Source organism: Cygnus olor, chromosome 3 (genome assembly GCF_009769625.2).
Source record: "Cygnus olor isolate bCygOlo1 chromosome 3, bCygOlo1.pri.v2, whole genome shotgun sequence".
Lineage (NCBI taxonomy): Eukaryota > Metazoa > Chordata > Aves > Anseriformes > Anatidae > Cygnus > Cygnus olor.
This window is the reverse complement of record NC_049171.1, coordinates 83,056,435-83,081,783: the sequence shown is the minus strand read 5'-3', so window position 1 is coordinate 83,081,783 and position 25,349 is coordinate 83,056,435. Positions and strand designations below refer to the sequence as shown.

At 40.4% G+C, this 25,349-nt stretch overlaps 1 protein-coding gene and 1 long non-coding RNA gene across 9 annotated transcripts; one reads left to right on the top strand and one right to left on the bottom strand.

Annotated features, from left to right (window-relative positions):
- Positions 1-24,608, top strand: LOC121067199 (ligand-dependent nuclear receptor-interacting factor 1-like). 8 transcript variants are annotated; one of them, XM_040551391.1, is made up of 5 exons: positions 467-754; positions 5,441-6,741; positions 7,287-7,478; positions 12,203-12,236; positions 24,529-24,608. In XM_040551391.1, the coding sequence occupies exons 2-5, from the start codon at positions 5,614-5,616 to the stop codon at positions 24,543-24,545; spliced, it is 1,371 nt and encodes a 456-aa protein (XP_040407325.1). In that variant the 5' UTR covers positions 467-754; positions 5,441-5,613; the 3' UTR covers positions 24,546-24,608. The 8 variants fall into 8 exon arrangements, with proteins under 8 accessions (XP_040407322.1, XP_040407325.1, XP_040407326.1 ...); XM_040551392.1 differs by lacking the exon at positions 24,529-24,608 and having other exon boundaries at positions 5,441-6,443; positions 6,681-6,741; positions 12,203-12,766; XM_040551390.1 differs by lacking the exon at positions 24,529-24,608 and having other exon boundaries at positions 468-754; positions 5,441-6,443; positions 6,540-6,741; positions 12,203-12,764.
- Positions 9,301-25,349, bottom strand: LOC121067201. The gene is made up of 4 exons (XR_005818162.1): positions 25,235-25,349; positions 24,530-24,761; positions 12,181-12,237; positions 9,301-11,733 (listed from the first exon to the last, which is right to left on the bottom strand). It is a non-coding gene; the product is annotated as an uncharacterized LOC121067201 (long non-coding RNA).

The following is a 25,349-nucleotide window of genomic DNA, read 5'->3' as shown; positions in this document are numbered from 1 at the left end:
CTTTTCTTCTCCAGACTAAACAACCCCAGTTCCCTCAGCTGCTCCTCACAGGACTTGTGTTCCAGACTTACATGGGTTGCGGGCATTAAGTCAATCAGAAATCTAGCTCTGTCTCTCATCCAGATTCATGCTGCAACATATCGCTCCCAGGTGATGTGCCATGTCCCGCTGTTGTCAGCCACGTGAAGCTGTTGGATCAAGGTTCAGGGTTATGGTCTACTTATTACTGTGAGGTTAGCATGAGGCCAGGGGAGCCACCCTCACACAGGCAGGATAGGGATGTGGTGTGCAAGGCCAGTGAGCCCCAGGGAAGACCCTACGCACTGGGGCCACCTGTGCTGTGGCCCTGTGGCGGCCAAATGCACCCTGGTACCAGGGTGCTGTGGTCACAAATATTTGTGTGGACCTACAGATCACATGGCACACGCTGTGGTGCAGCAGGGAGAGAAGGTGGGCACAGGAGGAGGGCCAGCTGGGCTGGTGGGGCAGGCACAGCGCCAAGGGCCAATGTCCTGGGGCCGGGCCGGGTGGGGTGGTACCTGCATGTCTCTGCCCTGTGCCCTGGATCCCACAGAGTGACCAGGGGGAGCAGCAGTTGGGGCTGAGGGCCCCCAGTGCTGAAGTGGCCATTAAAACTCCATGGCACCCAGCAGTGGTTGGTCTCCAGCACCGGTGCTCTGGAAGGTTCTCCGCAGGCAGCAGGTTCCACAGCAGTTGACTGTTACTCCTCTGGCATTGTGCTACTCCTATAAAGGTAACCACACCACACACCCTCACACCATCTCCGGCCTGGCCAGGCCTGGCCTGGCCCACTGCAGCTGCTGAGCTTGACTGGGAGGGCTAGAGTTTGTCCTAGGAATTCAGAGTTTGTCCTCAAAACTGTGGGCTTGAGGAAGTTTCATGGCTGCACGGGACCCAGCTGGGCACTGAGGTGAGGCAGAAGCTGCCGTGGATGTGGGAGGTGTTGGGCAGCAGGGCATGGTGCTAGGAGCAAATCCACAGAGAAATTGCCAGTGGCTCAGGAAGGCCCTGTCTGTTGGAGGTGAGGGATATTGAAGAAAGGATCACCATGTGCATGTCCTGCTCATTAATTCTGGCAGAGCATCCACTTCTGGCTACAGTCACGAACTGTGCTAGAAGGGCCCCTGACTCCCCCAGTGTGTAATTAGCCCTCTATGCCAGGACTGGTGCAAGGCAGTGAACTGCAGCAGGGTGGTGCGTTTGATGAGGTGATTATTTACCTCTTGTAAACACTCACAAGCACCGCTGAGCTGCAAGTAAATCATATTTGATGTTTTCACACCATACGTGCTCCTGCCATAAAGCTTAATACAACTTTCTCTGCCAGAGTTGTAGCCTTGCTTAAAGAGCCAGCAAGGGGAACCCCAGCTGCAAAAGCGTAAACAGTTGGGCAGCAGAGTTGTGGGAGACACATAAACCATGAAAGAGAGTCCTCACAGCCTTTTGAGGTAGGGCAGAAGGCCAGTTTAGGCTTTCACTCACTGGATGTTTTCCATTATGATTTACATACATCATTAAAGCTCAGTTCCTGGCAGAGGGATTGCTAGCAGCAAAATGTGCTCCCTTTATAGGTTGCTAACCTGAAAACTAACACTTGTTTCTCAGAAAACAGTACTCCGCCTAAACAGTTTGCCCATAATGTGAGAAACTGTCAGGGAACTGTTAAAACAGTGGCCTTACACCAAAACATTTTTCCATTTTAGTAACTCCTGAAACTGCTCTCTCCCTGAACATTACAGCATTTTTGATAGCCTAAGTGTGGGTCAGCTGTTGAGAAAGGGAAGGAATTACGTGTGTTGAACCATGTTGCAGATCTAGCGATCTGCATTGTACCTGTATTTTGTAACATACATCATGAAGTCCTGGAGACTTTATAGGCCTATGTGACCCTTCCATGTAGAACTGCTGTTCAAATAAGGGTACTTAACTAAGCAGATGCTATGTTTTAAGAGGCTTCAGATGTAGCATCTGAAATGCAGTTTGCATAGACTTTAGACTGAGTCCAGGCAAAAATAGGCCATGCTATGGCAGCAGCCGTCATGCCTATATTTCAGGAAATCCACATTTTCTCAGGGATAGCCTTGGAATCCTCCCTGAACTATGATAAGAAACTTTCATCAGACTTTATAACTAAACTAAGATACCAAGCCAAAGTTTTGCAAATGAAAATCTAATTAGAACACAAGCATTTTCATAAATTCATAGTTGCAATATTCATATGAACATTTTAATCAAAAATAAGGACAAAATATTTGAGGGTTTTAATATTTTTGTAAACATAAACTCTTAAGACTCTTGCTGTCTTCATCTCTGATGAAGCCAGGGCAGTGGTGAATCACAGTCATAAAATTTACACTGTAAGATCATTTCAGATGGAAAAGATTTGTATACATAAGCTAGAAATAATAAGGGAATCTGTGCTGCTTGTTTCCTAAGTCTGAGGCTCTGCTTTGCAGTTAGTTGGTTTAAAGATGGAGAAAGAAAGGAAGTTTTTGTTTACATATTTCTTGTGTGTGTAAAGAAGGACATTTTAAGGTATGTGAATATAGTCATTCTTTTTTTTAAAAGGTGTTGAGGATCTAGGGTTTGTCAGTGCGAATGGTCATCTCTTGAACTAAAGGAATAACAAAATTATACAACTGTGGTCACTGTTGTACAATAAGGTGTGCACTGACAAAACTGTAAGGTACAATACATTTTTCATCAGTGTGATTTGCTACTATTTAAAGTCAATAAAATGCTGGAACTGAGACTCCTTTGTTCTTCCAGTACTGATAGATAAGGAGAGTCTACTGATTGCTGTGCATAGCAGAGAGTTAGGACTGAAGACATTATTCATTTGCATAACACTTATATTAACACAGTTTTCAGTCGTGTGGGATTGCTAGATTGGGCTGGTTTTAGATTCATCATAGTCAAGTACCTATGCTTTTGCTTTTTAATTCTGAGGGACAGCATAGTGAATCAATGCCCACATTTTCTGGCCAAACAAGAGATACAGCATCTTCCAAGGGCAAAGGATGTGCCCCAAGATGACTTAAAAATTGGTGTGTACAGATATGCTTAGATCAGACATTCCTATGACTAGCAGGCTTACTTCACATTCAGTGCATACTGTATATATATTCACATACCTTGGAGTTCTCCTGAATTTCCCTGGGAAGATGGTGTCTAGGACTGTGCTGCTGTTAACAAACATTTTTACCTGACATGCCTCTCGCTCCTGCATGGTTCGCTGGAATGAACACACCAGGAGAAGGTTATAGGCCAAAATAATTGCTCTGGTGAGCCATGCTTAGCCCACAGTCCACACGTCATACCTTCAGTACAGTGGAGATTCATCGGAGATCTAAATTACAACCCCTGCTCTTCCAGATGCAGTCTGTAAAGTGCTCTTGGCACTTCTTGCAGTGATGAACACTGCAAAACTATATATGCGCTGCACTGTTCAGTACTTGTCTGTGCCCGTTGGCAAGAAAAGCTGAACCACTTTATCAGTGCTGATAGTCACAAAGCTTTTGGGCACCTGCAAGAACAGGGCAGATCACGCCTCTCTGAGCCTCCTTGACAGCCTGTGAGCTGAGAGGCTTTCCTGCAATGCTGACACGACAGGTGAGATTTATAAAGCAAACGTTGTTTACTTTTTTGTGCTTTTAGTGGGATTTGTTTGGCAATGACTGTTAGCTAGAAAGTCTTTAAATGGCACACAGGACGCCAGAGAGCAAAATCTAAGAGTGTGACAATGAGCCTTATCACTACATCAATCAGTCGAGTCATGGCTTTTGGGAATCGAGAAGTCTTTTTCTTCTGCAGCACTATCTTTTTTCTTTTCAGCTGGTTTCACAGCTAACCAGGATTTCTCTGTGTCAAAACCACGAGCCTTTCTTCTTTCCTTTTTGATACCAGTTGAATTGCTGTGTCTGAATTTCCAAGGATGTTTACGCGTCAGCAATTCATGTCCTTAGGATTTTTGTTTGTTTGATTATTTTTGTTTAGGGATATTGGGGAAGATCTCCTATTGATGGAAAGTTAGTAGTAAATTTCTTATTACTGAGGAATCAGTGAGGCTGTGGTTGCATGCCAGGAGATGAATATTTAATGGAACAGCATTAAGGGCCAGTGAAAAGAGTGAGAAGGCAAATGCAGAGGCCAATATCAGATTTCTGGGGCAGGAGACTTGTCATAACTCAATCACATCATAATTCTGAACATAGATAGAATCCCTAAATCCAGAAGTGAAAAAGGGGGAGGAAACAAAGGAAAAAATAGGACTTACATCCTGCTTTTACAGAGGGCCTCACTCATCTTTAAGTACTAGCTGAAGCTTATCTGACCTGTAGAATTTTTCTGCAGAAAAATCTGCATAAAAATCTGTCACCAGAAATAGAAATACACACTCTATGTTGTTCTAGGAAGACCACAGTGTCTCATTACATGTAGTGCTATTTTCACTCGTGCAATCAATTATTCAAATAATTTGTTGACAATTAATATAATTATTTCTAATCATTCCTGATTAGACTTGTAGAATTATGTGATTACATCAAGATCTATGCATCACAAATGCAGGAGGCACAGCCTAGAAGAAGAGGAAACTTCATTTTATTTTTTAGTTTATTCAGTTTTACTAGTTAAAAGGACTCAGAAAAGTTAATTTATGCAATCCCTAAAAGGATTACAGAACACATAAGAGTGAAATTACTGCCTTTATTAGACTTCTTTTTGTCAGTTAGGTAGTAGGATTTCTTCAGTTATAGAGAGGAGAATTCAATGGCTTTTTTGATAATCAGGAAGGATAAGAAACATCTGGTTTGTGTGATTGACATGCAAATAATGTGAATGTTTATGTTTACTTTCTACAAAATCAAGTCTGTAGTGCTAAAATAAGTAGGTTATTCCTGAGAGAACATAACCACAAAAATACAATGAGCTAATTCAAAACTAATTTGTTTTTAATCCACCTGAGGATCTTTGCCTTTCTCATGATACAAATTTACATTTCTTGTTTCCTTCTACAGTAGACTCATTTAGGTACTTGTAGTTGTTTAGAATCTTATTCTTATACCTGTGGTTTGAAGGTGTTGAGATGTATTTGATAAGCATCTGAACATGGTTTCAAAATAGATCCTGTCAAACAGCAGTTTGCACTATGGGGTAAAATCTAACTCTTACTGAAGCCAGCAGAAACTCACTGCCAATTTAATTCAATATTGGAAGTATCTCACAAGGAGTGATTATTGCAGAAAAATCATACTGGCTAGATGAGCTTTAGTTAATACTTAAATCACAAATACATTTCTTTTTAAACTTTATTTTAGGATGACATTTCATATGACAACCATCTAGAAAAAAAATCACTATTTCTGTACATTTACAAATATATAATCACATTTTAATTTATATTAACTTTTATTTTAAGTTCGTCAGACTGCATAGGTGTAGCCCTTCAGGAAAGAAATGAAGATATATGAGACCTACTGAAACTGCTTCTACATTGTTTTTCCTTGGGAAGCCTTGCTAATGTGTACCACTACCTGCACATGGTAACTCATCTGTCTACGCAGAATACGTTTTCAAAACCATAATGCTTTTATGATGCCAGGAACCAGTACGACGTCTGCTCTGGTGCTACAGTATCAGCAAATGAAGAGTGAGGAATATTTCTCTACCAGAAGTTTCAACACACTAGAGAATGTTGGCATGACTTCTGCTGACAGAGGAAAGTTCTCCTCAAAGGTTTTTAATACTCAGAGTAATGAAACTTCAGCTAAAGAGCTCTCTCTGGGAAGATGCCCCTTACTAACTCATACTGACCGAGAGGACAAAGCACCAGTTTCAGGAATCTGTGAACATCTTAAGGTTACTGAAGAATCTGAAGCTGAGATTTTAAAGTATGATTTAGAGATACCACCTGAAGCCAAAGTCTTATCAGTACCACTTTCTTATTTCCCACCTGCGATGCAGCAACTGATGTCAGCCAGAACTAAAAATGACCCTGAAGTAAGGGAGGCTACAGAAATACCAACTGTTACTTATATTTGGCCAGTAATAAAAATGGAAGAGGCTTCCAAACCCTTTTGGGACAATTTTCCAAAGTCCTTAATTCCAACTAGCACAAATTTAGCAAGACCTTGTTCTAGTCCTGATACAGTAACTGAAGATGTGAAAAGTTCCCAGATAACCCCAGTGAAACAGTTTGCAGGAGAAAAGCTAGTCAGCAAGACAGCAAGATCATATCCCCTTATTGTAAAGTCATCTAACAGCGTTGTTTCAGGAATTTTAAGGTCATTGACCGATATCAAGTATAAGGATTATAAAAATGTTTTACCACTTTCATCTGTCAGCCCTACTGAAGAGAAAATGAAAATTCCAATCCTTAGGGAAAATGCTGTGATGATTCATAATGGGAAAGTCTACCTCCTGTATGTAAAGAGTCACGAAGTTTTGCCACTAAAAATAGAAATACAAAGACGAAATACGTTGCTTAGGAAGACCACAATTTGTTTCATTCCTTGCAGAGCTATCCATGACATAACTACCAAAGCTTCAGATACACTCCTGTCAAGACAGTGTGTTGCAAAACAGAACATAAAATGTCTTCCAACCCTTGCTACCCACCAAGATGAAATTTCAAAGGTAACACATTTCTTTTCACACAGGATGACTACCATGTCTCAGCCCAAGCAGTGCTGTCCTCTAAGTGGGAAAGGACAACAGGCAGTAAGTAACCTGTGATGATCAGTTGAATGTATATGTAAGGACAGTAAATTAGTCTCCTCTTAGATACAGTCAAATGCAATCAAAGTGCATTATTCAGCAGATTTATAACAGAAAAAATGCTGTGAAAGACAAATGTCCTGACTGTGATTTCAATTTTTTGGAGAAATCAAACACAACTCCAGTGGAGACAAATCACTGTAGAGTAAATCAAAGTAAGGTTTGCAGGTCTTTGAGACTTTGAGACAGTTTAAAAAGAAAGTATAATTAGGTAGTGCTGAGAAAAAAAATATCCATATGTTTCTAAAGACAGGTGATGAGTGCCATCAGGATCACATTTTAAAATAACACTGAAATTAAAGATTAGAGAGAAAGGGCTGGCTGGCAACAAATGAATTGAATTGACTGAATCCTGAATTTAATTAATCCCACCCCATGGCACTGAGGTAGGAAAGAATGTAGAAATGGGACATAAAAGAAACGGGTGGGAGGAAGACTGCTACCCAACACTCACTTTCAAGTAGTAAACTTCTTCTCTCTTGTTTCAGTTACTCAACAAGACTGATTTCCCATCCGAAGAAGACTTGCAACCAAGAAATTGGAAAGAAGTACGTAAGGAAGAAGACAACGAACTAAGGAAGGAATTTGGTATTCTTAAAGATGTAAGAGTCCATCTCACAAGGATAAGTACCAGTGAACTTACAAAGGATTCTGACAAAGCTTCTACATTTAAATGGAAGGTAACCACCAGGACAGAGAAATAGAAAAAAGTGTCAAAGGACACTTTTGTCCATATACATAGAACACCTAATTGTCCATATACAAACATAAACCATTCATCACCTTGATGTGATCATTACACATCATTAGTACACTCTTCAAAACATTTGAGCCCTTGTCATAAAACATTTTCCATTTGAGAGCCTCACTCTGTCTTTGCAGATTACATTCTTTTGTTATATTCTGCCATTTTCGGCAAACTTTGACTAAACACTGTGGAAGGAATAGCAGATCAGGCCAAAGGTAACTTTTATCATAAGAGTTAAGATTTCAAGTGGGAAAGAACTTCTTCGTACAGGGAATGGGAGGTCTCTGCTGTCTTAATCTGTAAATCACATCTCCAGTTGCACCATGCCCAAATGAAGTGTGTCTTTTTCATATGTACGTATAAAATTATTTCTGATAACTATTTAATAACATTTGTCATAAATTCTGCATAAATACTCCGAAATAACACACATTTAATTCATGACATCTTAAATATACCAGTACATCGGAATCTGTATATCTCTCTTAAATGCAGTTGTATCCCTTTCAACAGCACACGAGAGTAATCACAATAGAAACTAATATATGCATTTACATTTTCCCCAAATATGAAACTAGTCAAACCACAGGATGCCTGCCCAGATCTGTTTTTACTAACATTTAGTTAACCTATATGTTTAGCAAAGACACTAGTTTTGGAATTTATCTTAAAAACTCAAACTCGGTTATGCTGTCCAGATTTGCCTAGATTAGATCATTTTATTCAGTTAATAAAAACTGTCATGTTAGGAGTCATCAGCATCAATTGAAGTAAAATCAATGTATGTATATTGGATCCTTTTTGTTCAGCATTGTACTCTGCCACTTGAACCGGTTTTGGCAAAAAGAAGAAAAATAGCTAAAGCAATGGGAATAATCTCAACTCAGAAGAAGGAGAAAGTGCATTCAACCCAGAGATGCAGCACAACATAGAACAAGAAAAAGGGGGAAAAAAAAAATCTATGCAGTCAGTGTGTAAATCTAAAGAACACCACACATGCTGCCAGATCCTCTTTTGGGAAGGGCACTTGAAAAAACCCTGTGCGTTCAAGATGATGCAAATGAATTTTCCAAAAAGTAAAACTTGACTTTCTGGTTGGTGAAAGGATACTTTCTCTGCAGATGTACCAGTTGTAAAGGAAGCATCAAGAGAAAGAAGAAATGTAAACAATATTTAAAAATCCTTAAAGAATAAGAAATAGCAGTAAACAGCAGTATAAGCAAAGTATAAGAAAAAGCAGCAGACATGAAAAATGGTTCTCACTGCTCTTGAACTACAAAACTTCAAATTGGTGTTTGGAGAGGATTGCTTGTTGTGTTTTCTAGTCTGCTTCTATTCATTTCTTTCTTTCTTTTTTTTAAGATTATCTCAGCCTTTACTTTCATATATAATTTCTTGAAAACACATTGATCATTCCTTCTCTCAGAATCTCTTCTGCTGAGCGGTTTCATTATTACAGCCTGAATGTGTTCTCTCTTCCCCTAGTGGAAAAGTGATGTAGTTAACAGGCTTCCAGAGCTGTGGGAGGACCATCACATACCTACAGAGAAACAGGCTTCCAGTACTCAGAGCTGTTGATGTCTACAGAAGACCACTAACCAGAATTCATTACACAGATTGCTCTAGATTACTTGTTGAATTAAATGCCATTATAGCTTGTTACGTGTGATCTTGTAATTTCAGAAAGTTGACTTTAAATGGCAGTCATTTTGACAAAGTTAACCTTTTTTTTTTTTTTACTGCAACTAATAAAATACCAATATTATGAAGAACTACACCTGTTAATATATTTTTCAAGGGTTTCACCTCCAATATTCAAATCCTGTGGCACAGTGAAGAAATTGGCATATAATTAAAATCTGACCTACATGCAGTTTCCTAAGAGGCTGTGCTGTCAATGGACAGAGGGACAGCCCAGGGCAGCTCACTCCTCCTTTGGTGGGAGTATGGAGACTGAGGACCACTCAATAGGAAAATTACAGCAGGGAGAGAAAAGACAGAGTTCAGCTTGCCATTCCACTGGACAGCCTCAATCTGGAATTGAAATATATTCAACTAGCAACTCTTTGTGTACAAAAGACTGACGAGCACTAAATCAGTAGTACTCACTAGAGTATTTTGTCTGAATGCCTGGGCTGCAAAATAGGCAATTGCTAATCTGTTATTCTGAGTTTCTTTCCTACCTGGCTATGGCCCCAGATTGCTTACTGCTACTAATATGCTACATGTCCTTAGGGACAGACATGTCCTAAAGTTTGCTTTAACACTCAAATAGGCATTCTTATGTAACATAGTAAGGAAGAGACCCAGTCTTATTTCTCTTTAAACAATGGGGGAACCATAACTGCATCCAACACCAACTTAAACTGACAGAAAACCTTTAAGAGCAACAATAGCATATGGTAGTGTACAATGCATAAATCCAGACAGACCATTTCAGACTTTCTGTATATACTACTGGTACTGGTATTATAGCATCCCCTTGGCCTGCCTGTCTGTGCCATTATCTTGAAGCTGATGGTTTTGCTGCATTGAACCCTGGCAATTTAAGGTTATTTCACACTCTCGCTTTGACAAAGTGGGAGCTGTCTGTTCTTTAACAAAATAAACTCCTTCATTTCTACCTGAATTACTTCAAAAGGTACTGAACTTCATTATATTCACTGGTTTGAGTATTATTCCTGGGTAAGTAGCCTGCAGGAAGGCAGCCAAAGCTGCTTAACAAATGCCTTTTTCCTCAGTGAACAGTACATTGCCTGCAGACAGGCTGAGTAGCCATTAGAGGAGCCTGAAAAGAGGTTATTTCTCTGCTGACATCACCTGACAAAATGCAGCAAGGCACGATGTGGTATTCATAAGAACTGTGTGGATCTTTTACTCAGTAATCCAATAACACTACCCGAATGACTGGGAGCTCAGGCTTTAATTTTACTAAACAGCCTAACACTGTAAACGTCAATATAACCTTGTTGGCCTACGACCCAAGCATCTTAGGGCTTATACCTTTTGCACTTAACCTGATATGCTGTTTGCAATGTTTTCTGGTTTTCTTATGAAACTACAGTACAAGAAAAGCACATGCTCTCTGTTCTGAATGTGTCTACTAAAAGCCAAGCACTACACAGCCGCTAGCTGTGCACAGATGTAGATACATCTCATTGCCATGTTCTCATTTCCTGAAAGCAAAATAAGATTGGAAGTGACATGAACTCAACTGAGTAGAGTGCTAGGGTACTTTATCCAGCAAGTATAAATTGCTCCACTGTTTGGTGTTTATTTCTTACTCTATTTAGTGTCTCTTTTACACAGTGTAATAAATTTGACAGGATGTTCTATTTGTATTAGCTAATGTAGGAGTGTATTTTAGAAAAGGTCTTGAAGGTTTTGGGTGGCTCTTCTCTATTAACAGGCAAAAAGGAAATATTTTATTAGAATGACAGAAAACCAGATACCATTTACCAACTTACAGGTTCCTCTACCCATCAGGTGATTTAGATCTTTACTGACAGCAAATACCTTGTAATAAAGAAGTGGCTTCCTGCTCACACACACACACACAAATGCCTTTTTAAAGTACAGTGCGAAACAAAGAAATGTGTAAAGTGTGAGCCTTATCCCACTAACCTTCCAACCGTGTATTTTCTTCTGTCCTGGGTAGCCCTCATTGCAGCCTTGCTCCAAGCAAGAAATCTGCACATATGGGCCCCACAGACCCAGTTCATCTTTGTGAAGCTGAGTTCCCATCTATAACAATCCCACAAACACACCACTTCTGGCAAATACAAGCTATATAATACAAACAAAATAGACATTTCTCTCCCATTATTCAAGTCTAGAAATATCCCTCAAACGTCAGGTTTCCAGCACTGTGCCAAAACCAACACAACATAAATAATCAGATCTTCTAAAAAGTGAGGCCTAACTCTGTTTTCATTCTTCCTTCTAGTTACCAACATTTTTATAATTTTGTTTGGAGTCTAGATCAAACCCATCTGAAATTGCCAAACCAGCCACAAATAACAGTGTACTATCTAGGAAGAATGACAAGGTTTTCATATTTGACAATTTTTGTTAAATAGTCCTTTTTTTAGTATTTTTTTTTTCCATTTTATTGCTGTAATCAATGATACAAACACTTTCCCCAAACAATTTTTGAGGTAGAAATCCTGATCTTTAGTTTTAAGCCCCTGAAGAAACAGGAATAACTCTGAATTATCCATCAGTGTTCATATTTCAGATGATTCTTGAAATTAGGTTCTATACAGTTAGAATTACTCAAGAGATAAAATGACTCTATCTTCTTTAAATTTAAAGAATTTATTTCTGTCTTATTTATATATCTGTCTTTATCTCATCTCATGAAAATTAAGCTTATGTAGAGGTTATAACAGCATGATTAAGCCCCAGTCTTTCTGGAAAAACTTTTGACATGCAAGTGTGGCTTGACAAAGAGGACACCTGTGCAAAATATTTCTTTTCATATGCAAGACAAGATTTATAAGCAGGGATAATACCAGTCACCAGTGTAACTAGAATATTTAGAAAAATTCCTTCATGCACTGAAGTAGGGAAGAATGTAGAAACAAGCCGTGAAATAAACTGGGGCGGGAGGAAAACTGCTATCCAACACTCACTTTCTACTCTTTCTTGTTTCAGTTCCTCAGCAAGGCTGCCTTCCCATCCAAAGAAGGCTTGCAAAAAACAAGAGGGAAAGAAGCATGTCAGGAAGAAGACAATGAACTAAAAAAAGTATTTGGCATTATTGAAGATGGCAAGAGTCTATTTCAAGAGGACAGCAATTTAATATAACTCCCTTGTTCAAGTTCTTAATCTGCAGCAAAGTCAGTTATCAATAACAAATCAGTATTTCTTTTAGATCTATTATCTCTTGTTCAATCTGTACCATTAAACTTAATTTTGTCAGCTGGATTTTAAACCAACAACTCCTGCTCCTTCCAAGATCTCTGAGAATGATCTGCTTTTAGTGTCTCACATAATATCAAAATGTGCCCCAGAAATCAATCTGCCATTTCTTTGCAGATTATATTCAATTTGTTACATTTTGTCATTTTCTGCTGACTTTATAGTCAGTAGTTCTTTGTAGTTCGTTACTGAAGTAATAAAAAGATGCTTTACCTCCTTTAAACTGTTCCTTCTTTCTTTCTGTTTTGTGTTCCTTTCATGAAAATTAATTTTATGTAGAGGTTGCAATACTGGATTAACCCACTTTTTTTTTTTTTTTTGAGTCTTTTTGAAGCATGTTTCACATGCAAGTACCCCTTTCTAAAGGGGACAGGGTAACTAGAATATTCAGGAAAATAGACAAGCACCATATTTTAGCATTAAATGCGAAGTGAGAACAATTTCTAAGCATATAATTAGGTATGTGTTACCTAGACAATCCAACAATCCAAAATAAAAAAAATAGTTGGTTTACATACAGTGAAGGGGTTGCTCATGCAAGGAAAGCATGGTAAGTAGGTTATTTACAGACAGAGTGACAGATATTGGAAGACTGTGAAAGGTAGAGATTGCGGAGTGGGGATTATGATGCATCACAAATGGCACATACAAATGAAGATCCAGAAATTATAATGCAACACAAAAGCAATGCCTACATTTTTCACCTGATTTTTGGTATCAAGTATGATTATTAATTTTAGCTACTGGTAGTGTATTTCATCAAAATCTGTAGGCGTAGGTGCAGTTTTAGAATACATAGGAGCTGATGGCAAATGCAGTCATGTAGCTTTCTTGGGAGGTCCAGCAAGCATCCTGGGGACACGAGTCCTTAATTTTCACTCACATGATGGTAAAGCTGAAAATACTGTCAGAAAAAGTAATTAGGGAAAAAAAAAAAAAAAAGGGTGTTTTAAGACTGTGAAGTTTTTTTTTCTTATTTTTTTATTTTTATTTTGGAGAGGCTTGAAATGTTATGCAAATTATCCTGACACCACAACTTTGAAATAATTTGTAGTAAATAAAAAGTGCTTGGAGTTTGTCAGTTTGGGAGAAGAAGAGCGTTCAAAGCATTATGAGTAATATGGAAAAAAAATAGCATGGAAAAAAATCACATACATGACAGAGGAACGTCATGAGATCACTGACTTCTCATGTACTATGTGTACTATGCTCAGTATTTGACCTTTCACATAAGGTAGAGCAGTGGCAGAGGGACCGCCATCAGGGATCTCTTTGCTTCCATTCGACAAAGACCAACACTCACCCTTCTGTACTCTCTTCTGCCTCTCAGAGGCTTCCAGTTAAAGAGCCTTTTCTACTACACTATGTCTTGTTGGCTTTCAAATAAGATGTTGTATACATCAGTGGAAGGCTTTATAATTAAAAGACAGAATTACAAGAGAGAGAAGCAAAAATAAGGAGTTAGGGGTAGTAATTTGCTATCTTTGAACAGGCAAGAACCAAGGGAATAATTTTGCCAAGTATATTGATAATGCAGAGCCTCTGCTTCTGAAAGGGAACTAACAGGATAGAAAAAAAAAGTTAAAGGAAGCTTTCTAAAATTTTATGTTGACAACTTATGTTTCCCAGAAAGTACATAATAAATGCAGCATTTACACTGCATAAAATCAAGATTAACTCTGGGATTTTCTTAAATCAAGTTGGTGTTAATTTGTAATATACCACAGTAAGGTCTCATATATCTGCTTTAATTTATTGGCTTGTGTTTGTGAATGCAGTCACAAGTAACCCCAAGGCTAAAAGCATGTGAATCACTCCCAAGACCTCCACATTCAGGGAGTTACCAATGGTTCCAAATGAGACATGAAGTAAGTTCTTCCATGTAGACAGTCACCTCTGATTAGGCGCCCAGTTATTGCTGCTGATGTTGACCACTTCTGAGTGCCAACTTGCTCACATTTTGCTGCTTTATGACACGACAGCTCGCTTCTCTACAGCCTGCCTCCAGCACAACAGCATGCCATGGATCAGCAGAAGTGCTGAGACATGTCAATTGTATTACTTGATGAGGACAAAATGGCCAATAATTTGTGAGAACATAAACAGGGATAGGATTTGAAGGGACAACACAGTCAAAAACTTACAATATCAGTAATGGTTGAATAGAAATATGTTGGTAATGGGGAGGATTCAATACAACCAGCAAGATGCCGTTTGTCTTATGGATCAAAAGTTCCATCTGGGGTTTAAAACATGGAAAACCTAACCACCATGATCTAACTAGTAAGGCAAGCGCAATGTCTGCCAGCCTGGACAATGCTACCTGTAGCTAACTGCCCCACCTTTTCCTCACAGCCTGACCCGGGTATAGCAGTCATCACAGCTTCTGAAGCTCCCCTCCTGGCTTGGGGCCAAGCTGCTTCCTCCTGCAACTGCTCCAGCCTTGCTGCGTGGAAATCCTCTGTCCTCTCCCACAGGAGCTACCATCATCACCATTTTCCAAGATCCTCCTGCTCTGAGAATTGTTGATGTGACATCAAGGAGAATTAAGATCTGCTATCTGAGCTGCTGAGCATCTTGAAAGAGCCAAGGAACATCTTAGGACCACAGTTTTGGTCATGGGCTTGTGTGCATTGAAAGGGGGATGGAGAAGACAGTTTCTGATGCAGGCAGATATTCTGAGGAAGATTTCTTGACTCATAGCCCAAAGGGAGTTCACTTTAAAGCCATGCTCTCCCTTGTGGTCAGACTTTTGATATAAGAAATCCTAATTCCACCAGAAGGCTCACTCACCCCTCCTACATCCCACCCCAAAGCCATACATGAAACAGCAGCACCCTTACCTGAGCTGGGGATCAGGATTGCTGGCACAGAAAGCTGTTGACACTGGCCGTGGTAGACACCAAGCTAGAAAGAAGGATATAACTCTGTCTGGGGTCTTCTGCACAGTGCGGGGTGGGTATTGGGGGAATAAGTCTCCTCTGGATTTTCCTATACGGGATCCAAACACTTTGGGTACAAAAGCCCAGCGTGAAAATTAGTAGCATCCAGACAGTAAAAAGCTTTATAACAAATATTATTGATACCAATTTATCATTTTTTGTTCTCAAATTTGTGCTAATGTGGTAAACGTTGATGAGAAACTATGCTAAAGATACTACTTCATCATTCATTTAACAGACCCAACAGAACAGAGTTGTAAGCTAGTTACAAACCTTGGGCTCAATTACTATTGCAAACTCAGCCATGTGCAGAACAGCAGCTGACAGCCAGACTGAAGTTCAGAGGTGGAAGAGAAAACCCTTTAATATCCTTATTAGCAGTGCTTGAAAGAATGAAGGAGTTTCCTTTGAAACTTGCACTGTCTAATTTTCCACTGTATTCTCAATGTTGACGACATTTGAAACCTGCACATTGTATAATAAACAAGAAGACCTGAATGGTGTGGTGAGGGAGAAGACAGACCTGAGGAGCTACCTGATAATATGATAGAATTTGCTGTCACTTAAAATGAGGCTAAACACAGGAAGAAATCAAGTGAAAATCTATGGCTTATATTACACCTAATGTTAGACTGAAAGATCTAACCTTTCCTTCTGGCCCACACGTTGTATAAATCCATGCCACTGCCACATACATTTTACTGGCCTAAAACGTATCTAGGCTTTGATAGTGTAAATTCCCTTCCAACCACAGTAGTCAGATTGTTTGTTTCTGGAACTACATAACACCACCTATTAAAATCTAGTCTGACTTTCCCAGTGATTTAGAGAGAAAGAGTGTTAGGAGACACATTAATAGCTTGAATGCAAATAATTCCCTTCTGCACTTCCCGTTAACATTAATCATTATAATCAACTGTCTTTACATATCTGGTAGTTTCAGTACACAAGGAAGTCAAGAAGCACAGACATCCTGGGTTTAGATGAGAAGGTCCAAGTTAGAATGGAGGACAGCCAGGAAAGAGGGTTTCTGTTAACAGGAATCATCACCTTTTTTCCAAATTGAGTTTCAGTTTGAATTAGATGAAGTCTTTTTTCTTCCCAACCCTCCACTCAGCAGGAAGCTGCCCACTAAGCTGCCTCTACCCGAATACTAGCAGCAAAGCCAGGTGTCAGTGTCACCAAGGGCTGGAGGCTGGCTCCCAGACTGCCTGGCTCAGTGGCCAGTCTCCCAGGGACCGCTGCGGGCTGACATCTGTGGGAGATGGGGTGACCTCAGGACTCCACTTTGGAGGTGCTGCAGAAGTTCATCGAGTGCAAGAAATTTCAGTCTCTAAATCCTGGAATCTGCCAAATAAAATTTGTCACATCAGCAAACTTTAAACCTAATCTCTTTGTCTGGAAGCTCTGCCTAAGGCACCAGTTTTCACACCAGAAAGGAGAAGGACAGTGGATGCAGGACCACAAGTCATGCAGTGAATCACACTGACAAAAATGGGAATTAAGCTGTGCTTTCAATTTACAGAAACTCCCCTAGCATAAATGAGTATCGAGAACCTCTTTCTGGCCTCTCTTCAGGTGCGGTGCCTATAGAGTGGCTGAGCTTTGGCTGGCTGCACTCCTCTCTCCTACTGCCCAAAGACATCTCTTTTGCCCCCTTACCCACCCAAATCCTTGCCCAGGATTCCCCTGCTCAGGCTGGGGACTCATAGCAAGATCCTCCTATTGAACAGTGTGTGTACAGCACCCAGCACAAGAGGGCTCTCCAGAGCTCAGCCACCACAAGCAAGAAGAAAATACCAATAATAAACCTCCCATTAAAACCATTATCAAATTATATAATTCTCTGACAGTGGATATTCAGCTATATTATTTTTGGAGCTGTAAAGGACTCTGCTTAATTAGCAGTCCAGCTGCTAATATATAATAGTAATAATATTATCCTAAGAATGTCCTAGAATATTGCTAAGAATATCATCCTTCAACAAAAGAATCAAGTCCTATAGATTGCTGACTTCCCTTTTAAAAAGAAATGAAGCCAGGGAAAGCCAAAGGTTTTCATTACCTTGCTAGAGGTGCTCAGAAATGGTGCAGGAAGATGCTCACGTTGCTAGTGCTGTTGGACCTTCTAGCATGCTCTGCAAAGGGACAGCAACCCCACTGGGCAATTATCCTAAAGAAACCCCGCCTGAACATTAGGCTGTAGCACACTCATCTTGGATTGTTTCAGCTTGCAGCTGACATGCTTATTGAGCAAAAATTGCTTGGAGCTATGTCTCTCAGAGTTTCATATAATCCTCTGCTAGGCAGACCTTTTACAGCCCTAATTTCTACTGTCAGCTAGAGTAAAAAAAATATGACTTGTTGCATGCTTGGAGCCCAGATCAGTCTGGAGCACATTCGCATTTTTTCCTATCTTTTTGGAGGTGCAATGACCACAGTGAATTAACTCCCAGTCTCTACATGGTCTTCTGCCTTTGAGCCAAACAATCAAATGTTCCCTGGAGGTTTGACAGTGCAAGACTTTCTGCACAGAGCCAGAGGCTGACTGAAGTTTTTGGAGCTTTCATTCCAGTCTGTCACAGTGTGGTTATAGCGAGAAAACAGTTTATATGAAAAACTACACCTTCTCCTTCTGCAGATGTGCTCCTTGTATGTCTGAGTCAGAGCTGCTAATGTTATGGTCACATCCACACCACCCACCACCGTTTTTTAAGAAAAAAACCCACAACCCTGAAGTCTAATCAAAGAGTGGATATAAATCTTTTTCTTTTTTTTTTTTTTTTCCCCACTCAATTTAGAAAACACCTGATACCTAAATCAACTGTCTTACCTGAAAGCTGCAGAGGGCATGCTGTGAAAAGGCAGCCAGCCTACTTCTTGCTGCTTAATTTGCTCATCCGAGATAGGTAATAATAGTTTTAATTTGCATTGCTTAAAGCTAGAATCAGTGTTTTGTTTTCACATTGAAGGAACATTTATAAAGATGAGTGCTATGTCAGACTGGATGATGAGAGGATGATTGTTCTTTCCGTCAGTGGAGGACTGAAGGATCATCACTGAGGATCATTCCTCAGAGGAGGAATGGAGGATCATCATGAAACTACCAACAGCCAGAAGGTTCAGAACAAACAAATGGAGGTGGTTCCTCATACCACGTGTAGCTAAGCTGTAGAAATCCTTGCTAGCATGTTGTTGCAGATGCTTAGGTTGATATCAACATCAATTCAAAAGGCTACTGAACAGATTCATGGAAGAAAGTGGATCTGTCCCTAGCTCAGGAAAACACTGCACTTCAAATGGCAGGCATGCTGGCCACCACCGTACACAGAGTATGGGCGGTGGACTGACCCTCCAGCCTAGCTGCACAAACACTGTGGCTGCTGCCAGCAGCAACGCCTCGGCAGGAGAAGGGGGAGAGGGACATGAGCCTGCCATCTGCGTGGAGCTGACCCCAGGCAGCCAGCAGCACTGCCAGGGTTTGCGGTTCACACATTGGTTCTCATATCAGGGTGAAAGACCCTCTGACCTACAGGGATGTAAGTGAAACATCGGGTGGAAACACGAAAAGCACCACACTGTAAGCCTGTAACTTGGTGAATTTGGCTCTTGCATCTTTACTGGGCATCTGAACAGATTTCAGTCTCCTTGAATTTATTAATTAATGAAAACAATCTGACAAAAACTATCCTTGTTTGTGAATTGAAAGTACAAGTCACCATGTACAATTCTGTTTTTTAATGGAGAAACAGCCTTATCAAAATCAGTTTGCTATACAGGATATTCATAGGATATCCCCAATTTTAAGAACAGTATGTGATAGTATCTACTTCTTTGCTCTCTGGATTTCAAGATATCCAATGTATTCCAAATGAGAAGAAAGTTGTACTTTGTGCAGGGATTAGAAAAATACTAACACAGAATTTGGCATCTCTTTCCCAAAGTTAGGTTGAAATCCCCACCAGGAGAGAAAGATGCTCTGAAGGCACCCTGAGTTCCATTGCTGAGCCTTGACACAAGGCAAACCCTTCCTGGAGTAGTTCTCCATTGGTAGAAGTATTTTATGGTAATCATTGCTGCGTGGTGCCAGCACGCTCTAGGCAGCTCACAGACAGGGGGCTGGGGGGGCGTCCAGGCTGGTTAACAGTAATTTCAGTTCTGGGAAAAAATAATAATAATAAAAAAAAAGAGCCACACAAAAGTGGCAAGGTGCCAGTTCTACAGGGTTTAATGGCAAGAATATTTTCACCAGCAGTCACCAAAATGTACCACATTGGAGGCTGTGTTGGCATGAGAGAGGAGAGAAGGTTTCACCTATCTGTATCCTAATGAGTGGGACTTAGCTATGCACAGGGCACTGAAGCTCATGTCACCAAAAATAATAAAGGATGAAAGCCTTCTGCTTTCATTCAGCTGGGCTGAGGTTGGCTCCAGGACCTTGTACATCCCAGACCAAGGGCTCTACCACCGCTCCAATGCCCTGCCTCAGCTAGACCCACCCTGCCATTTGATTTTCCCAACCCACGCCTGTTTTCATTTAAGCTGTCAACAAGTTTTGATTATGCTCCCATTCAGGAAAAAAATCTCAAAAGTTGTTCTGCTTGATCAAGACCTTCTCGGAGAAGGGATTTAAAGCTTTATGGAAGAAGAGGATCCAGACCGGGCAGCTGGCTCACTAGCTCTTCTTCTGTGAGTTCGGCTCAAGTCATTTTTCATTAGTGACTCTCACCCCATTTCCTTTACTTTGTGACATTAACATGATGCTAGACACTAACTCACCACTCCGGAGACATATGTTAGAAAGGCAAAATATCTAGTCATCTTTAGGCGGCTTGCCACTATCCATCACCAAACCCGTTTCAGAGACAAATGCAGAGAGCTGGATCCGAAAGTAGATTGCAAACCACATTACACATGGGAAACAAATACTATCCAGGAAACCTTTTTACAGGTCTAAATTATAAATCACTCCTTGGAAGAATTTTTATTTTGGAGAAGCATTTGGTGAAATGCTGTATTTGACCACAGACAGCTGGGCTACTTAATCATTTTGTATCATTTACATCCATAGCAACTTATTTAATCCACAGTGCATATGACTACAAACCTTCAGAGAAAAAGAATAACATATATATATGCCTCGATGTATAAGTATATATTTGTATATGCTAACATAAATATATGTATATTTGTGAGTACGCATACACACACTGCAGTATCTGATGTGATACTACATCTCATCTTACATTAAAGAAACTACAAGAACAGGATTTTTTTTTAACTCAGTTCACTGAGGACACTGAAATTTCAAAGGCAAGAAAAGTTCTTATGTTAATAAACATTTCTTTTCAGCTGTAGCAGTTAACAGTTGCATGGAGCTAATGCTACATCAGGAACAAGTCTGACTAATTCGTCTGCACTAAAATGATCATACAAACAAATGCCTCAGCTGTTACAAAGCTAACTTAGTTTCCCAATGAGCTCTTAGTGAAATATGCAAATACACCTCTATATGTATTTCAGTAATTTAATATTCAACATAGCATGATACTGCTTACATAAATACAAGTAAGCCAGTACATGAAGAAGCAGAGGAAAAGGTAAAGGTATTTGCAGGAGTTAATGTTATAATTTAGAAAAGCACCCGATGAAATGTGTAAGGGTATATTGAACCAGAAGAAGAATAAGGAGAAAACTCTGGCTTTTTTTTTTTTTTTTTCTAATTGTTCAGTGTGTCCTTCTAGAGACTGATCACAGCCTTCTTGGAGCAGTTTGGTTTGAAGGAAAAAATCGTGACCTGCAAGCAGAGTCAGTTTTACAGATGAACATGAACACAACTCTGGCTAGTGAACTCCAGAGACTGCAAGTCTTCTGGGTAGCAGCACAAAACATCCATCACACTGGTGCAAAGAGCCAGGTGTGCACATCAGGGGAGAGGATTTACATTCACAAAAAGGCTCCGTGGATATAATGTTAACTTTGTCCACAACCACTAACAGGAACCTCCAGTGATCCCCTTTTACAATTTAGGATAAGCTTGTCTCCTGTGAAGGACCACCACTTTTTCAGTGTGGTTCAACCTTATATTTGAGAAATCCTCTTTAAAACAGAGGAAAATTTACACTTGATAATTGCCCTCTTATCAAAAATTATGCTACTTAGGGAGAACTGCACAGTAGAAACCAAAGTGGCACTATCCTATATATTTATTCCAGTAGCCTTCATCAGAGAAAAATTGCCTAAAGTTATTGACAATAAGCAAGATCCATATCAAGAACCTAGTAGTGAGCAGCCCTCATGCCAATGCCATGCGTTGTATGATAATTATGTAGGTTACCAACAGGAGCCATTCAATACAGCACAGTTGCCATCTATCATATCTATTCCATTTATCTGTATGTATATTTGGGTGGGATTTTCTCCAGTTCTCAGATCTGCTTTACTTCAGCTATTGTTTAAAACAGAGAAAAATCCTCTTGATTTCCTGAGCAGGACGGTGATGGGAGTCTCACCTTACAACCACAGGGGCATCTGGGCAAAGACCATGCTCTCTCACTGGCATCCGCTGTATGGCTACAATCACTGACAGCAGCACCTGTAGATCTAGCCCTGCCTTCAGCTCTTGTCCGCTACAGTGTGAAACGAGCATTGTGGTGGTCTTCAAGAAACTGAAAGAAGATAGGCAACCTGAAAGCAAATAGGTGAAGAAAGCTTTCTGCTTTCCAAAGCAGCTAGGTCCGTTCAAGATGACAAAAGGCAAGACACTGGCACGTGTTTTATATAGTTAACAGCCCCCTCGTTTGCATCACATTCCATCTGCGGTTTAAGAACAATTCATCCCTTTGTAAAGATTGCCCACTGCAGACACACTACTGCAGAGGTCGGGAAGAACTGGCTTATCTACTACCTGTGTGTTAGTCACACAAACTAACGCCTACGGATTGAGCAACCAGCTGTTTTGCACTTTGGGGTTCACAAGTCTGCCCTCTATTAAGCATCCCCCATCCTGCCTATATCTTACCCATACTCTTCCTCAGTGCTTCAAGTCCGTTTCCCATAGACAGAAAGTGGTACAAGGCTGTCTTTTTTGTCTAAGCTACAGGCACACTCTGTATAACTGAGTTTTAAAAAATACTCGGTTCAAAGATGCAACATAAATAGGCTGGGTGACATTGGTATAAGCTATTTTGACAGTCTCATATCATAGCACTAAGGAAATGAGCAAGCCTGCATGTTATTAAGCAAAGAAAATTCTGCTGAAAATGATCACAGCAGAATTCAAGCCCGCTCCTAAGAGGCTGAGCTCTTTGGAGTATTCACAGTACCTGCTGCAGGTACTCAAATGCTCAGCATGGCCAGTGGAAAGGGAGGGACTCCTGCAGAAGACAGTTCAGAGCACATATGCTGCACGGACCCTCTGCAAGAGCTTTTCTCTGTCTGGCCACTGACTGTATGCAGACCCTGGGAAGACTGGGCTCTGGATTTAATCATCTTCAGTTAGATTCCTCACATAGACAGGTCTGAATATCTGCTAACGCATACATTTGTGCTGTGATTCTCAGCAATCCCCTATCAGTCCAAACCACTGTCAGCATTTTCACATTCAATAAATTCTTGGCATTTCTGTTGAATTTTGTTCGTGGCACATGCACATTAGCTGAGCTCCACAACACATCTGTTGTGCAGCTAAGTAGATGATACAGCCCAGGGGCTTGGCCACACTTCCAGGACTTGTTTAAAATGACACAGTCCAGTAGAGACACTGGGAATAGTAACCTAGGGGTCCCCTTTCTCAAATTGTAAAGCAACTTCCCTCTCTCTTCCAACCAGTATTTTGGGTATTTTTCCTAACATCTTACAAAACTTCCTTAAAAAGGACCTCTAGGACAACAAGACAGGGTTGAATTTGTAAAGCAGGAACTCATTGTTTCCTTTATAAAGTTTTTGTGTATTTTTTTTTTCTTTTCCCTATAGTTTTGGAGTTTGGACCTAAACCTTAGATGTTTCAAATCCAGAGATCCACAATTTCTGAGTACCCCATGTGGTCATCTCAAAGAGTCCAGATTTTCGTTAAGTGCAGAGCACTTTCCTAGTAGGGATCTGACCTCGTTAACACACACCTGAAAAGGGAGGTGTACAAAGGTTGTGGCCACTCTTGGAGACGCTGTGCACTGCTCTCCCGGTGAGGCATGCTCTCCGCCACCCCAAAAGAGAGCTGGGCTCTCTTGACCCTCATGTCAGGCATTCCAGACGAGCAACAAGAAAGCTGCCAGCTTCACAGGGACATGCTAAAGATATTTTTAAAATCCTCTGCTCTCTGTCAGTTATAACACCCTTTCTGAAGGTTAAAATAGTAACCAGTTTCCAGCATCCACAAACCAAACCCCAATAGCTACTTTTGGCACCATCTGACACATTCTTGGCAGTCTCAGCGGGGAGGCCAGGCACAGGCTGGATGCAAAGCCACTGACATCCCGTCTAGAAACAACTCAGCCATACTGGAGAAAATGCTTTAAAACACTGTATGCAAGGAAAACATCTTCAAACAAGATTATCATCTTATATGGACAAAGCACAACTTTGAAATCCATTTTTGCAGAACATGGCACGCTGTTCTCTCTCACCAAGGCACAAGTGCCGAGATCTGTACTCATAGTAGTAGCACTGCTAAAACCAGCATGACAGAATGCAAACGTGCTCCCAAGTCAAACAGAAGACACATCACCAGAAGAGGGAAATCATGTTCCCAGAATTCCAGCCTACAATAGATGTCCAAAAAATCAGATTAATTCAAACAGATGCTCAGTAAATTCTAATTGGAGCAAAATGTGGAGCGTTTCCCCTTTTATCACACTTTTCCATCAACTGTTGCTGTTATGCATGTGAAGTACCAGCAGTCCCTTGTGATGAGCAAATACGCACAACCTCCTAAAAAAGCCCATGCTTCAGCAACAGCACTCATTAAACAGGCCCTGGCCCACAGAAGGGCCTTGTTATCAAGAACCCCTGAGCAGCACTATTCAATGTGCTCCTTTGTCACAAGCTACAAAACAGCAGTGACTACAGAAGGTTACGATGATCTCTTACAAAGGGAAATCCATTAACTGAAGTGCCTTACCTCAAAGGAAAGCTAGGGTCTTGTCCATGCAGAAGAGCACTTCTTCAGTTTTCCAAGGAGAGGGAGGACCAAGAAAATCAGTTAGTGAGAACATCATTTCTGTTTCTTCTGTACAAGGAAAACATAATTCATTCCTTCTCAGCAATGAAAATGAGAGGGCATGCAGTAGGAAAGGAGGATTCAATGATGTTTTTGCCTTGGTAGCATCATCCTAGAACTTTGAGCTCAGCCCCTGCAGGAGAACACGGGAAACAGAAAATCAGAGAGGTACTTGCAAGGGACCTTAACCAACAGCTTGCCAGCTTATGCCAGCTTTCCTTAAAATAAGTCACTGCTTTATTTTACATCTAGTTAAAAATCTTCGTTTTGAGCAATTCTTGACGAAAGTCACTGAGAAGGTCTCAAATTCAAAATGCTAAAACAGAAGGATTTGCCATGTGGAATGACTTAAAGATGGAGGATACCTCACTGTAACTCAGCCTGCTCAACTCTCTTAACATGGTTGAGAATTTAACAAGTTAATGCTGAGAAAGGTCTCAAAATCTTTCAGTGGAGGATACAACATTTAAGAAAAGCAAGCTTAATGGTACCCTTGAAATCAAAAACTAGCATAAAGAAACTACTCCATCAAAATACTGCTTAAATTTTGCCATCTCTAAGGTGCTGCACATACATTACATGCAGCACAGACAACAGCATTTTAACCTTATGACAACAATAAACCAGGAGAGAAATGGACTCCAGCTCGGGACATGTAAAGGTAAGAAAGAGAGAACAGATTAAATGAGTTTAGCTGAAGTTTCTTTCACAGAAGAGACAT